The sequence below is a fragment of the Ursus americanus genome, chromosome 2, assembly GCF_024610735.1.
Source record: "Ursus americanus isolate L20-20 chromosome 2, mUrsAme1.1.p, whole genome shotgun sequence".
NCBI lineage: Eukaryota > Metazoa > Chordata > Mammalia > Carnivora > Ursidae > Ursus > Ursus americanus.
Window position 1 is genome coordinate 23331707 of NC_142128.1, and position 16991 is coordinate 23348697.

A 16991-nucleotide genomic window follows, 5' to 3' on the forward strand; every position below is an offset into this window, starting at 1 on the left:
AATAGGTTCATCTATTCTTTTACTGATTTTATGTTATTTCCAACTTTTGTTCCTTCTGCTAGAATGTGCATAGCTTTTTTCTTCTATTAAATATTTGCTAAAGATAAAAATCTCGAGATAGTTGGTAAATCCAAATTCCGCATTTAGGGGTTTTCATGTAAGATAATTTTCAAAATAAAAATCTGAATTAAAAATTACCACAATTTTAAAACTTTTAGATCAATTCAATAAAATTATATATAGACACAAACAGGCAAGTGATGCTGACAAATGAAGGTGTCTGTATTTGGAAAGCAAAACACTAAACCACAACTAATGTGTACGATTGAAAGTAGTTTTGATAAAATATAAATTCAATTTAAAAAATTACAAGTTAAGAACATATATACAAACACATATATATATGTATAAAACACACATGTAACCATATGTATAGGTTAATATGCAATTGAGATAATAAAATAAGGATGTTTAATGATTTGCTCACCAGGACTTCCTCCATCATCATAATCTGCATTCCTCGGTCCTACAGGGGGATGAACAGGAAAGAGTAAGGATGTCTTCCAGCCCAGCCTGTCTGGCCATATCAAAGATCTCTGTATCCTAACAAAACGCAGATGATATTTTACCTAGAAGTAGCAATAGGAAACAAATCATGCTTAAAACCATATAAAACTGAAATGCACATATTAAAAATAAAGAAAAGTTAAGTCCAAATGGGGAAACACATGGTTTGAAATATAAGACTCATCTGACGTCACAGTGATTCTGAACACTTGGAAATGACAGTGACTGAAAGCACAATATAAGTTCTCTGATCATAAGAACATCTAAAGTTTTCTCAGAATATAGATAGTTCACAAAAAGAAGATATACAAATGGCCCATAAATATATGAAAAGCTTCTCAATGTCATACAATGAAATAAATACAAATTAAATTACAGAGATGTGTTACCCATCACACGGGAAAAATCAAAAGCTCAACAACATGCTCTGTCAGTGAAGCTGTAGACAAACAGGCACTTTAATACATTGGTTGTGGGATACAAAATGGCACAACTATAATGGAGAATCGGGCAATGTTTAATAAAACTACATATGCATTTATGGTTTGATTCAGCAATCCTACTTCCAGGAACAGACTTGGAATATACACCTCCAACAATATAAAGGAAACATGCACAAGTTTGTTGTAATATTATTTGTGGTAGAAATATATGAACCAACCTAATTGTTCAGACAAAGGAGACGGCACAAAAGGTAGAACCTGTACACGACAGATAGCTATATATCTGTTCAAGCTACAGAGGAAACAGAAATCATACTGATCATACCAGACAACCTGAAAAGGTAAATGCTTTTTCTGCATCTACTGAGGATCATATGGTTCTTATTCTTTCATTAATGTGGTGTATCATGTTCACTGATTTGCAAATATTGAACCATCCCTGCAGCCCAAGAATAAAGCCCACTTGATCATGGTGAATAATTCTTTTTTTTCCTTTAAAAACTCTAATTTTAATATTTTGACCATTTCTTTTATTAAAATATATTTTTTTATTATGTTAGTCACCATATACTATATCCCTGGTTTTTGACGTAAAGTTCAATGATTCATTAGTTGCGTATAACACCCAGTGCACTGTGCAATACGTGCCCTCCTTACTACCCATCACCAGCTATCCCATTCCCCCACCCCTTCCCCTCTGAAGCCTTCAGTTTGTTTCTCAGAGTCGATAGTCTCTCATGCTTCATTCCCCCTTCTGATTACTCCCCCTTTCTTTATCCATTTCTTCTCCTACCGATCCTCCTAGTTCTTATGTTCCATAGATGAGAGAAATCATATGATAATCGTCTTTCTCTGCTTATTTCACTTAGCATTATCTCCTCCAGTGCCGTCCATGTTGCAGCAAATGTTGAGAACTCGTTCTTTCTGATAGCTGAGTAATATTCCATTGTATATATGGACCACAACTTCTTAATCCAGTCATCTTTTGAAGGGCATCTCGGCTCCTTCCACGATTTAGCTATTGTGGACAATGCTGCTATGAACATTGGGGTGCATATGGCCCTTCTCTTCACTACGTCTGTATCTTTGGGGTAAATACCCAGTAGTACAATGGCTAGGTCATCGGGTAGCTCAATTTTTAACTTTTTAAGGGACCTCCACACTGTTTTCCAGAGTGGCTGTACCAACTTGCATTCCCACCAACAACGTAGGAGGGATCCCCTTTCTCCACATCCTCTCCAGCAATTGTTGTTTCTTGCCTTGTCAATTTTTGCCATTCTAACTGGCGTAAGGTGGTATCTTAGTGTGGTTTTGATTTGAATTTCCCTGATGGCTAATGATTTTGAACATTTTTTCGTGTGTCTGTTAGCCATTTGTATGTCCTCATTGGAAAAGTGTCTGTTCATATCTTCTGCCCATTTTATGATTTGTTTATTTGTTTCTCGTGTATTGAGTTTGAGAAGTTCTTTGTAGATCTTGGATACCAGTCTTTTATCTGTAGCATCATTTGCAAATATATTCTCCCATTCTGTGGGCTGCCTCTTAGTTTTTTTGACTGTTTCCTTTTTTTTTTTTCTTGACGAAGTCCCACAAGTTCATTTTATCTTTTGTTTCTCTTTCCTTTGGAGAGGTGTCATGAAAAATGTTGCTGTGGGGGCGCCTGGGTGGCACAGTGGTTAAGCGTCTGCCTTCAGCTCAGGGCGTGATCCTGGGGTTATGGGATCGAGCCCCACATCAGGCTCATTTGTTATGAGCCTGCTTCTTCCTCTCCCACTCCCCCTGCTTGTGTTCCTTCTCTTGCTGGCTGTCTCTATCTCTGTCGAATAAATAAATAAAATCTGAAAAAGGTTGCTGTGGCCGATGTCGTAGAGTTTGCTGCCTCTGCTCTCCTCTAGGATTTTGATGGATTCCTGTCTCACATCGAGGTCTTTCATCCATTTGGAGTTTATCTTTGTGTATGGTGTGAGAGAGTGGTCAAGATTCATTCTTTTGCATGTAGCTGTCCAATTTTCCCAGCACCATTTATTAAAGAGACTGTCTTTTTTCCACTGGATGTTTTTTCCTGCTTTATCAAAGATTAGTTGCCCAAAGAGCCGAGGGTCTATTTCTGGGTTCTCTGTTCTGTTCCATTGGTTTACGTGTCTGTTTTAGTGCCAGTACCATCCTGTCTTTGTGATCACAGCTTTGTAGTACAGCTCGAAATCCGGCATTGTGATGCCTCCAGCTTAGTTTTTCCTTTTCAACAGTTCCTTGGTGATTCGGGGCCTTTTCTGGTTCCATACAAATTTAAGGACTATTTGTTCCAGTTCTTTGAAAATGTCATTGGTATTTTGATCGGGACAGCATTGAAAGTGTAGATTGCTCTGGGTAGCATGGATATTCTAACTATGTTAAATCTTCTGATCCATGAGCATGGATTATTTTTCCATCTTTTAGTGTCTTCTTCAATGTCTTTCTTTCAAGAGCGATTTGTAGTTTTTAGAATATAGATCCTTTACATCTCTGGTTAAGTTAATTCCAAGGTAACATATGGTTTTTGGTGGTATTGTAAATGGGATGGATTCCCTAATTTCTCTTTCTTCAGTGTCATTGTTCATGTATAGAAATGCAACTGATTTCTGAGCATTGATTTTGTATCCTGCCACATTACTGAATTGCTCTATAACTTCTAATAGTTGGGAGTGGATTCTTCTGGGTTTTCCATATAGAGTATCATGTCATCTGTGAAGAGAGACAGTTTGACTTCTTCTCTGCCGATTTGGATACCTTTGATCCCTTTTTGTTGTCTGATTGCTGTTGCAAGGACTTCTAGTACTATGTTGAATAATAGTGGCGAGAGTGGGCATCCTTGTCGCGTTCCCGATCTTAAGGGAAAGGCTTCCAGCTTTTCCCCATTGAGAATGATATTTGATGTAGGCTTTTCATAGATGGTTTTTATGAGATTGAGGAATGTACCCTCTATCCCTACACTCTGAAGGGTTTTAATCAGGAAAGGATGCTGCATTTTGTCAAAGGCTTTTTCTGCATCTATTGAGAGAATCATATGATTTTTGGCTTTCTCTTGATAAAATCTATCACAGTGATAGGTTTGGGAATGTTGAACCACCCTTGCATCCCAGGGATTAATCCCACTTGGTCATGATGGATAATCCTTTTAATGTACTGTTGGATTCTATTAGCAAGGACCTTGTTGAAAATTTTGGCGTCCATATTCATCAGGGAAATTGGTCTGTAATTCTCCTTTTTGATGGGGTCTTTGGCTGGTTTGGGGATCAAGGTAATATTGGCCTCATAGAATGAGTTTGGTAGCTTTCCTTCTGTTTTTATTTTTTGAAATAGCTTTAGGAGAATAGGTATTATTTCTTCTTTGAATGTTTGGTAGAATTCCCCGGGAAATCTGTCAGGCCCTGGCGTTTTGTTTTTTTGCAAGGTTTTTTATCACTGTTTCAATCTCTTCATAATTAATTGGCCTGTTTAAAAAATCAATTTCTTCCTGTTTCAGTCTTGGTAGTTTATAGGTTTCCACGAAGGCCTCCATCTCTTCCAGATTGGTTAATTTATTGGCATAAAACTGTTGATAAAATTTTCTAATAATCCTTCCAATTTCATTGGTGTTGGTTGTGACCTATCCCTTTTCATTCATAATTTTATTAATTTGTGTCCTTTCTCTATTCCTTTGGATAAGTCTTGCCAGTGGCTTGTCAATTTTATTTGTTCTTTCAAAGAACCAGCTTCTAGTTCTGTTGATCTGCTCTACTGTGCTCCTGGTTTCTAATTCATTGATACCTGCTCTAATCTTGATCAACTGCTTTCTCGTGAGTGGATTAGGCCTGTCCCTCTGTTGCTGTTCCAGCTTCTTGAGGTGAGAATATAAAAACTGCATTTTAGATTTTTCTATTCTTTTGAGTGAGGCTTGGATGGCTATGTATTTTCCCCTTAGGACTGCCTTTGCAGTGTCCCATAGATTTTGGACCATTGTGTTTTCATTCTCGTTGGTCTCCATAAATTGTTTAAATTGATTTTTGATTTCCTGGTTTATTGAATCATTCTTGAACAGGATGGTTCTTAGTTTCCAAGTGTCTGTTTCTTCCAAATTTTTCTTTGTGGTTGAGTTCCAATTTCAAAGCATTGTGGTCTGAGAATATGCAGGGAATAATTTCAGTCTTTTGGTATCGGTTGAGACCTATTTTGTGACCCAGAACATGGTCTATTCTTGAGAATGTTCCATGGGCATTAGAATAGAATGAGTATTCTTTGGTTCTGGGGTGTAGTGTTCTATATATATATATATATATGAGGTCCAACTCGTCTAGTATGGTATTCAAAGCTCTTGTTTCTTTGTTGATTTTCTGCTTAGGTGATCAATCTATTGCTGATAGTGGAGTGTTCAGGTCCCCTACTATTAATGTATTATTACCTATATGTCTCTTTGTTCTGGTTAAGAGTTGGCTTGTGTATCTTGCTGCTCCCCTGTTGGGGGCATAGATATTTATAATTGTCAATTCCCCTTGTTGGATACATCCTTTAAGAATAATATAGTGCCTTTCTGTATCTCTAACTATAGTCTTTAGTTTAAAATCCAATCTGTCTGATATGAGAATTTCTACCCCAGCTTTCTTTTGAGGTCCATTGGCATGAAAGATGGTATTCCGTCCCTTTACTTTCAGTCTGGATGTATTTTTAGGTCAAAATGAGTCTCTTGTAGATAGCAAATGGATGGGTCATGTCTTTTTATCCAATCTGAACCCTGTGGTATATTATGGGAGCATTTAGGCCATTTACATTGAGACTGATTATTGAGAGGTATGTTTTTAATGATGCCATATTGCCAGTAAAGTCTTTGTTTCCACAGATTGTGACTTTCTGTTCTGCATCACTCTTGGGGCCTTTTTACTTTTATAGAACCCCCCTTAATATCTCCTGTAGAGCTGGTTTCGTGGTTACAAAATTGGTCTGTGACTGGCGATTCTGGAAGGTCTTTATCTCTCCATCAATTCTGAATGACAGCCTTGCTGGATAAAGGATCCTTGGCTGCATGTTTTTCTCTGAAAGAGCTTTAAAAATGCCTCCCAACCCTTTCTCTCATTCCAGGTCTGTGTAGACAGGTCTGACGTAATCCTGATACCTTTGCCTTGGCACATGAGAAATTTCTTTGCCCTGGCCGCTTTCAATACAGTATCCTTGGATCTAATATTTGCGAAATGCACTATGATGTGACGTGGCGTAGGTTTGTCGTGGTTGAGCTTGGGAAGGATCCTCTCTGCCTCTTGGACATGAATGCTTGTTTCCTTTGCTAGATTAGGGAATTTTTCAGCTACAATTTGTTCAAATATCTCTTCTAGACCTCTGTTTTTCTCCACCCCATCAGGGATGCCGATGATTCTGACATTGGAACGTTTCACTGAGTATCTCTCATAACCTACATTCTTGAGATTGGATTTTTTTGAGCCAAGTTTCTATTTTAGCTTTCTCTTCTACTAACCCATCCGTCAATTCGCCAATTCGTCCTTCTGCCTCATTCACCCTGGCCATCAGAGCATCTAGTTTTGACTGCATTTGATTCATAGCATTTTTAATTTCTGCCAGATTCACTCTCATTTCTGCCCTTAGAGATTCTATATTGTCATTAATATTTTCATTAGTTTTTTCAAGGCTACACATCATCTTGACCATTGTTAATCTGAACTCCGTTTCTGAGAATTTGGTTATATCCATATCCATCAGTTCTGTGGCAGAGGCCACATTTTCTTTGCTGGGGGGGATTTCTCCTTCTCGTCATTCTGATGAGGAGAGGTTGTGGGGTTGCCCAGAGCCCAAATTATTGACCAGGACCCAGGCAGTGTGCACTTGTTTTATAGGGACCTTAGGGATGTGGGCTTCTTGATTTTTCAGCCTGCCTTCTGGGGGAGGGGCCTGCCCCACCGATACTCAGGCAACCCTGTTTGGGTAATGTCTCTGTGTACCCTGTGAGAGGGGATGGGGATGGGCACACTGTGAGCCAGTATTTCCAGGCTTTTGTTCTCTGGCGGCTTTCCCTGGCAGTTTGCTCTGTGTCTTCTGAGAGTCAGAGCAGCAGTAGCCGAATTTCAGCCTCTGTCTCAGAACAGAGGGATCCCAGACCACTCTCCACTGGGGTCTTCTGGAGACTTTAACTCTGTTTCTGTTGGTGCTGCTAAACCCTGCAGCATCCCAGGATGCGCACCCCACAGCCGGCGTTCCAGCCCTCACTTCCAAGGCCAGCACGTCTCTGTCCTTTGTGTTTCTAACACCGCCAGCCACCCCTCCGTGCTCCGGAGCTCCGTTTCAATGTGGTTTGCGCACTCCAGAGCTCTGATTTTCAGTCTGGTCATGTATGTTCCTCAGCTCAAGGTCTCATTCTGCTCTCTGCGGATGCCGGTCCACGAGTCCGCCCGCTCCCCCGTGTAGGTGGCTACTGCTTCCCAGTGCCCGAACGTGGAGGCTCCCTCCCCCTTCCGTTTATCTTCCGGTATATGTGCTTGGATTCACGGCTCCCCGCTTCGTACCTCAATACTCAGCTCTGGATATATTCATTTGTAGAGATCCAGATGTATCTTCCTGCATCTCACGTTGATTCAGTGGGTGTTCAGGATGGTCTGGTACCTATCCTGCTCGTCTCAGGGGACCAGCTGAAAAAGGTGACCCCTACTCCTCTGCCATCTTAACTCTCCCTATGAAGTCTTCCTTAATTTCTTTCAAACAGTGTTGTAGCTTTCAGCACATACCCCTTGCACTTTTGCGAAATTTATTCTTCAGTATTACATCCTCTGCTCTGTCCATTCTACTATTCAGCCATTCAACTAGTTTTTTATATGTCATTGTATTTTTAAGTTTATAATTTCTTGCTTATAATTTCTGTGTCTTTGGTAAGATTTTCTATTTTTTTCATTTCAAGACAATTTAACATTTTTTATGGTGACTGCTTTGAAATCTTTGTTAGATAATTCCAACCTCTGATTCATCTCTCTGTGTCAGTTGATTATTTTTACTCATTCAAACCATGTTTTTCTTCAAAACAAAGGGAAAAAATGAGAGGGAGAGAGAAAGAGAGGGAGAGGGAGAGAAAGAAATCAAGAAACAGTCTTAATTATAGAGAACAAACTGATGTTATCAGAGAGGAGGTGGGTAGGGGAATGAGTGAAATAAGTGATGAGGATTAAAGATTGTACTTGTGATGAGCACTGAGTAATGTATAGAATTACTGAATCACTATATTGTACACCTGAAAGTAATACAGCATTGTATGTTAACTAACTGGAATTAAAAGAAAAACTTTAAAAAAAGAATATAGAAAAAGAATTAAAAATTTGGCTGCTTTAAAACAGAAAAGTCCAATCATCAAAAGAAAATCTGATCACGACAAAAAAACTGAAAGAAAAGCCACAAACTGGAAAAATATACCTGTAATACATATGAGAGACAAGGGATCCCTATGCAGTATACACACAGAAATTGGTCAATTAATATGTAAAATAGATTTTTTTCCATAGAAAACTGGGGGAAAAGACCAAATGTATACCTCACTAAAGAATAATTCATCACTTAAAACATGGACATACGCTAATCTCATTAGGAACCAAGGAAATGAAAATTAAAGCCAAAGTTGTATATCACTTCACACCTGTGGAATTAGCTAATTCATATCCATGGAATTAGTAAGAGAAACATCTGAAAATATTAAGTTTAATAGTGACAACTTTCAGACACTGTTGCTGGGAGTTTGAATTGGTATCATTATTTCAGAAAACAATTTGGCATTATGTAATACATTTTAAGATGTGACCATGCCCCAGAAATTCTATGTCTAAGCATATATCCAGAATAGCTAATGTTCATAGTAGCACTTTTTCACTAGCATATAAGAAAAAAAAAAATAGCTGTAAACATCCCGGGTGTCCAGTAGCAGACTTGATAAATAAATTGTGATCTCTTTATATAATGTAATACTATTCTGTAAATAAATGAATCAGAACTCCCCCCAAATTATGGTTGTCTTGGATCTCCGCATGACAGATCATTTTCTATTTTATCTCGTTCTTTTTGTCATTTATGTTGGGAGACAGGCTCCTATTTAAATCTTGTATTACATAAAGCAGTGAGCCTATTTCAGTTTAGCATACAGGTAGTGGCTAAAATCTAGTACAAATATTTGAGGACACAAGCACAGTCAATTAGTAATGGTAATAAAACTTGAAATGGCACTTAACACACTTTGAGCCAATGCATACTGTTGATCCTAAATCCATTATCAGCATATGGATAATTTTGACTTAGTAGATGGAAGGAAGTTGGTACAGAAGCATGGAGTCATGGAAGGATGGGACTTACAGAAAGAATATATATTATCCTACCAGGGGTTTTATTAATTTTGCCTTCTACTAACATGTATTTGCATTATAAACATAGAACTTGGCTCCATGTCTAGATATTATAGTTGACCACTTATTTCTATCACCACAAGGATAGAATGTCTAACAAGATCTGCTAAGCAGACACCAAGTGCAAGGCACTGTCTTTCTTTTTCCTTAGCGTGGCTACGCTATAATCAGATCCCTTCTTGGTGCTTATGGATGTCCTAGTTCTGAATCAATTTGGCTGAGCCTTAGTGTTTTTTCTAGTCATTTACGAAAGAACTTAAATTCTGTGTTTCATTCAAAGAAAAAGGATTTTTTTTACATGCTTTGTTCCTTGTTAGTGAAAATGCATCTGCTCTGCAGCTTGTTTCACCCCTCTTTGTAGAACTAGAAGCAATGCCTGATTAGTCAAAGTTTTCTGTGAGTCTAAGGCCTTCTGTGTGCAGTTCCTTCCTTATCACAAAGCAACAATTAAAAGCAGAGAAATTAGTTACTCAGATCTGGATTCACATTCTTGCTGTATTGTATACTAGTCGTTTGATCTTGGGAAAATTTGTTGCTTCATCCATAAAACTGGGTTAGTAATAGCAAAGTCATTAAAATTCTAGAAACTGGAAGTGCAACTACTAGAAAGCTATGTATTTAGAAAACTCTAAATACAACATTCTCACCTCAAGTGGTAGAGGGTCACTGCTGCTTTTGAAGTTACAGTAAAAAATGATGGCAGCCAGTACTTTACGAGATCCATAGTCATACTTAATGTACTTCTCAAGCTCCATTTCTGAAGTAAACCCTCGAACTGTAGAGAGGATAAATTGTTCATTACAATGGAAATATCTGATAATTCCTCCTCAGGGGAGATGTATCTTATCCCAATATTGTAAACTTAAAAACACTGTTTTTCAAATATTGGAATCACAACTACTTAATAGATATTGGGGGTTCAAAACAATTTTAGGAATAAAACTTTACTTCAGTTTTAAATAACAGTCATCATAACATATACATAAAGCAGAGTCATTAGTCATAAGGGAAATACAAATCAAAATCACAATGGGATACCAATTTACATCCACTGAGATAGTTATAATCAAAAAGACAGATGATAACAAGTGCTGGTGAGAATACAGAAAAAATGGAACTTTCATACACTGTTGATCAGAGTATAAAATAGTACAGCAACTTTAGATAACTTTTGGTAGCCCCTCAAAAAGTTAAACATAGTTACAACATGACATATTCATTCTACTCTCAGTGGAATTCCACCCAAAAGAAATGAAAACATATGTCTACATAAAACTTAGAGACGAATGTTCATAGAAGTATGATTTATAACAGCCAAAAGGTGGAAACAACCCAAATGTCCATCAGCTGATGAAGGATGTACCAAGTGAATGCAGTATATCCATACAATGGGCTATTACCTGACAATGAAAAGGAATGAAGTATTGATAAAAACTACAACATAGATGAACCTAGAAAACATTATGCTAAGTGAACAAGTTCAAATCAAAACCACACTAAGATACCACCTTATGCCAGTTAGAATGGCAAAAATTGACAAGGCAAGAAACAATTGCTGGAGAGGATGTGGAGAAAGGGGATCCCTCCTACGTTGTTGGTGGGAATGCAAGTTGGTACAGCCACTCTGGAAAACAGTGTGGAGGTCCCTTAAAAAGTTAAAAATTGAGCTACCCTACAACACAGCCATTGCACTACTGGGTGTTTACCCCAAAGATACAGACGTAGTGAAGAGAAGGGCCATATGCACCCCAATGTTCATAGCAGCAATGTCCACAATAGCTAAATCGTGGAAGGAGCCAAGAAGCCCTTCAAATGATGACTGGATTAAGAAGTTGTGGTCCATATATACAATGGAATATTACTCAGCCATCAAAAAAGAACGATTTTTCAACATTTGCTGCAACATGGACGGCACTGGAGGAGATAATGCTAAGTGAAATAAGTCAAGCAGAGAAAGACAATTATCATATGGTTTCACTCATTTATGGAACATAAGAAGTAGGAAGATCGGTAGGAGAAGAAAGGGATAAAGAAAGGGGGAGTAAACAGAAGGGGGAATGAAACTTGAGAGACTGTGGACTCTGGGAAACAAACTGAGGGCTTCAGAGTGGAGGGCGGTGGGGGAATGGGATAGGCTGGTGATGGGTAGTAAGGAGGGCATGTATTGCGTGGTGCACTGGGTGTTATGCACACGTTTTAAATCATGGAACTTTATATAAAAAACTAGGGATGTATTGTATGGTGACTAACATAATAAAAAATATTACTATTAACAAAAATAAAATAAAATAAAAAGAAAGTCGCCAGAGAGAAATGATACATTACCGATAAGAAAATAAGGATTCTATTCAAAACAGGATTCTTTTCAAAAACCAAGGAGGTCAAAAGAAATTGATAAATATTTTTTAAATGTTGAGAGGACTGTCAACCCAAAATTTTATCCCAAATGAAAACAATCTTCAGGAATGAAGATGAATTAAAGACTTTCTTAGATGAAGGAAAACAAAAAGAACTCACTGCCGGTAGACCTGCTCGAAAAAATTACTAAAGTTCTTCAGAAAGAAGGAAAATGATAGAAGAGGAAACTTGGAACTTCAAAAACAAAGCTGGGGGCATCACACTGCCTGACTTACAAAGCTATGATCACCAAGACAGCATGGTATTGGCACAAAAACAGACACATAGATCAATGGAACAGAATATAGAGCCTAAAAATGGACCCTCAACTCTATGGTCAACTAATCTTTGACAAATCAGGAAAAAACATCCAGTGGAAAAAAGACAGTCTCTTCAATAAGTGGTGCTGGGAAAATTGGACAGCTACATACAGAAGAATGAAACTTGACCATTCTCTCACACTGTACACAAAGATAAACTCAAAATGGATGAAAGATCTCGATGTGAGACACGAATCCATCAAAATCCTAAAGGAGGACACAGGCAGTAAGCTCTTCGACACTGGCCACAGCAACTTCTTTCAAGACACATCTCCAAAGGCAAGGGAAACAAAAGCAAAAATGAACTTGTGGGACCTCATCAAGATAAAAAGCTTCTGCGCAGGAAAGGAAACAGTCAACAAGATTAGGAGGCAACCCACAGAATGGGAGAAGATATTTGCAAATGACATTACAGATAAAGGGCTGATAGCCAAGTTCTGTAAAGAACTTCTCAAACTCAAAACCCAAAAAACAAATAATCCAGTCAATAAATGGGCAGGAGACATGAACAGATAGTTCTCCAAAGAAAACATACAAATGGCTAACAGCCACAAGAAAAAATGTTCAACATCACTAGCCATCAGAGAAATTCAAATAAAAAATACAGATACCACCTTACACCAGTTAGAATGACTAAAATTAACAACACAGAGAACAACAAATGTTGGCAAGAACGTGGAGAAAGGGGAACACTCTTACACTGTTGGTGGGAATGCAAACTGGTACAGCCCACTTGGAAAACAGTATGGAGGTTCCTCAAAAAGTTAAAAATAGAGCTACCCTATGATCCAGTAATTGTACTCCTGGGTATTTACCCCAAAGATACAGGTGTAGTGAAAAGAAGGGGCACACGCACCCCAATGTTCGTAGCAGCAATGTTCACAATAGCCAAACTGTGGAAGGAGTGGAGATGCCCTTCAACAGATGAATGGGTAAAGAAGTTGTGGTCCATATATACAATGGAATATTACTTAGCCATCAGAAAGGATGAATACCCACTATTTGCACTGACATGGATGGAACTGGAGGGGATTATGTTAAGTGAAATGAGTCAATCAGAGAAAGACAATTATCATGGTTTCACTCATATGTGGAACATAAGGAATAGCACGGAAGACCATAGGGGAAGGGAGGGAGAACTGAGGGGGAAATCAGAGAGGGAGAGAAACCATGAGGGACTCTGGACTCCAGGAAACAAACTGAGGGTTTCAGAGGGGAGAGGAGTTGGGAATGGGGTAGTCAGGTGTTGGGTATTAAGGAAGGCACATGTTGTGATGAGCACTGGGTGTTATATGCAACTGATGAATCATTAAACAGTACATCAAAAAGTAATGATGTACTATATGGCAGCTAACTGAACATAATAAAAAAAAAAAGAATAAAGTTACAAACAAGAGCTATGGTAAAATCTGGGTAAATAGTTTTCTTAAGTTCTTTAAAATATGTGCATAAATTACAACTTTGATATAGTTTTCAACTCATGTAGATGTGAAAATAAACTAGTAAAATGTTCTAAGTTGATTGTGAAAAATTATGCACGCATATTTTAACCCAAGAGCAACCATTAATATTATATATCAAAAGTCCAATTTTTCATTTTTTTCTTTCATGAATGGTCTTGAAGAATGCTTCAACTAATTCTTTACAAAGTTACAAAGATTTTCTCCTATGTTCTCTCCTAATTGTTTTCTATCATTTTACTTTTAGATCTGTGATCCATTTTGATGTATTTTTTTTTTTTTTTTTTTGCCTAAGATGTGAAATTTCATTGTTTTGGCTTCTGATGTCCAGTTGTCTAGCACTATTTGTTGAAAAGCTTATCCTTCCACTAATGCAAACAATATTTTGGCGTATTTGTATAGTTCTAGCTCTGTGTTCTCCACAGGTATAACTTGTTTTATTGCACTTTGCAGATTGTGTTTTTTAAAAATTGAAGGTTTGTGGCAACCCTGAGTAAAGCAGGTCTACTGATACCATTTTTCCAATAGCATTTGCTCATTTCATCTATATGTCACATTTTGGTAATTCTTGCAATATTTCAAACTTTTTCATCATTATTATATTTGTTTTTTTTTTTTGACAATGAAAACACACCTTTATTCTTTCCCTAAATTTGTTGAGAATTAGACATAGTTAAATATGGAACAATTGTAGTAAACACATAGATTTAATTATTTCCTTTGTTGCTCAAATTTCATGAAGACAATGGTAACAGAGCATAGACAATAACTTTTTTTTCATGTTTGTCTCTGTCTTTTAAAATTGCAACACTAAGAATTTATGGGCCACAACATATTTTTCCTGAAAACTCTTTAAAGTAAAGCATGAACTATGACAATATTAACTGTATGAGGTAAAACGTGAAGTATTTGGTGTATTCCTCCCACTAAACAATGATGCCAGAAGAATTTGCCTGAACCAAAATAATAACTCTACTGGAACATCTTAATTGTACGTCTGGCTACAGTTCAGACTTCCTGGTGTATAGGATTCAAGCCCTCCCTCAGGCAACCCTGCTTTCCTGGCTAACCTGGGAAATGAATGCAGATGACTTAATAGATAATTGGCTTTTTGTAGAAGGCATGGTGCCAGAGAACCAAGGCTTTCCCAGCCGGTTTTTACTACTCAAAACATCTTTGTGTAACACCAACTGCCGTTTGTCAAAGTTTTCCACTACGTACACAACTGTGCATATTTTGAGGAGAATATCTCATTTATTTTAATTTATTAAGATTGAGTTGGAGATCTTTGAACTATCTAAAGAAATATTATATATATATAACACAATATATATATATATATTCATAAATTTATGTGTTCAAAAACAGACCAAAAACTTAACATTTGCTTAAAACACTGGAAGTGACAGTTGTTAAATATATTGAAAGCCTTCCACTTGACTTAGCTATGTTTCATGGGTTTTTTTATTACTTTCCTAATATTTTACCAAATTTTAAATTAGTAGGTAAATTAGAATAATTTAGATTATTGTTTAATATTTTCAAAATTTTCACAGTTGAAACCTACATCATTATTATATTTGTATGATGATATGTGATCAGTGATTATGACTTGCTGAAAGCTCAGATGATGGTTAACATTTTTTAGCAATAAAGTATTTTTAAATTAAGGTATGAATTGCTTTTTTAGACATGATGCTACTGCATACTTAACAGACTACAGTATAGTGTAAACATAACTTTTATATGCATTGGGAAATGAAAAAATTCATTTGACTAGCTTTACTGTGATATTTGCTTTACTGCAATGGTCTGAAACAACCTGCAACATCTCCCTGTGGTACGCCTGTACTATATCACTGATTTATGTGTCTATCCCTCCACCAATACCACACTGTCTTCATAGTTACGTTGCAAGCTTAAACATTGGGAATTTAAAATTGGGAAATTAAAATTTATTTATTTTTTTAAAAAGATTTTATTTATTTATTTGACAGAGAGAGACAGCCAGCGAGAGAGGGAACACAAGCAGGGGGAGTGGGAGAAGAAGAAGCAGGCTCCTAGCGGAGAAGCCCGATGTGGGGCTCGATCCCAGAACGCTGGGATCACGCCCTGAGCTGGAGACAGACGCTTAACGACTACGCCACCCAGGCGCCCCAAAGGAAATTAAAATTTAAAATTGTGACTTCTCTAATTTTATTCTTTTTAAAAATTTTTTTATTATATTATGTTAGTCACCATACAGTACATTCCTGGTTTTTGATGTAAAGTTCGATGATTCATTAGTTGCGTGTAACACCCAGTGCACCATGCAATACGTGCCCTCCCCACTACCCATCACCAGCCTATCCCATCCCCCACCCCTCCCCTCTGAAGCCCTCAGTTTTATAACACTGCTTTATCTCCACTGAAAAGCAATTTTTTAACTGTTACAGAAAACCTTAATTTCTAACCTTTTACACTGATGTTCAGATTCCTCTTCATGTTTTCAGTGATCTCAGTGACCACATCAATATTAGAAGGCACATAAGTCAATTCCCACTCTTCAGAATTTTTGAGGTAAGAAGGCAAAGTATTGATGGGATGAGAAGTATAATTGTAAGGTCCAACAACCTTTATAGCAGTAAGTGTACGAAATAGCAAAATCATCACTGGAAATACCAGTGCTGTTAAGACTTCCAATGTTAAAGTAAAGAACTGCCTCCTCTAGAAGAGAAACAAAAAGATGGTGTTAATTAATTTAAAGACACATTCAATGCAGATGGATAGTTCTATGGTATTAAACTTCTGCCAGTTTTACTATGGAACAGCCAAGTGCTTCCCAGACTGTCTTGTGCCACTTTCACCCTCATCCCTCCCAACTTTCTTATAAGTCATACTATACTACTGATCAACTCAGTTTTATACATTTGGAAGAACTACCTACAGCTCTGGAATTGATTTTTTTTCAAAGGTATGTATGTACACACACACACACACACACACACACATCCTGAACTTCAACAAATGGCCACTTATGAACATTTTACATGGATGCCTTTACCCACCTTTAAGGTAAAATTTTTCCAGAGGAGCACTGAAAATTGGTTCAATGTCAACAAATCCATTTTTCTACAATTCATCTCCAGGGGTAGAGGAAAGATTTCATAATATTAAGTTACCTAATAATGTGAACATCAAACAAATAACAGAATTACTTCTTTCTTCTAATTTTCTTCTTAATCAGCCTCAAATATTGATAACAAGAAAGATTACATATTTGAAATAAAGAAAATCATACTGTTTCCTTTTTTTATTAGGTTACTTAATATTTAATGAGGTTCTAATATATTTAAAATATAAGTAAGATATGGTTCCATTTCTCCAAATGGTTATATACTTGTGAGTATGAGGGCTGAATCCTTTCTT

The 16991-nt window shown here is 37.2% G+C and overlaps 1 protein-coding gene across 2 annotated transcripts in view; it reads right to left on the reverse strand.

Moving 5' to 3' along the window:
• Positions 1 to 16690, reverse strand: part of LOC123778840 (phospholipid-transporting ATPase ABCA3-like) — a 159853-nt gene extending 143163 nt beyond the window's left edge. For both annotated transcript variants that reach the window (XM_087866185.1, XM_087866175.1), the window contains exons 1-4: positions 16631 to 16690; positions 16037 to 16289; positions 10054 to 10181; positions 488 to 629 (exon numbers count right to left, since the gene is read on the reverse strand). In XM_087866185.1, coding sequence (XP_087722311.1) covers positions 488 to 629; positions 10054 to 10181; positions 16037 to 16289; positions 16631 to 16690 — 583 coding nt within the window. The remainder of the gene's footprint in view (positions 1 to 487; positions 630 to 10053; positions 10182 to 16036; positions 16290 to 16630) is intronic.
• Positions 16691 to 16991: the final 301 nt, after the last annotated feature.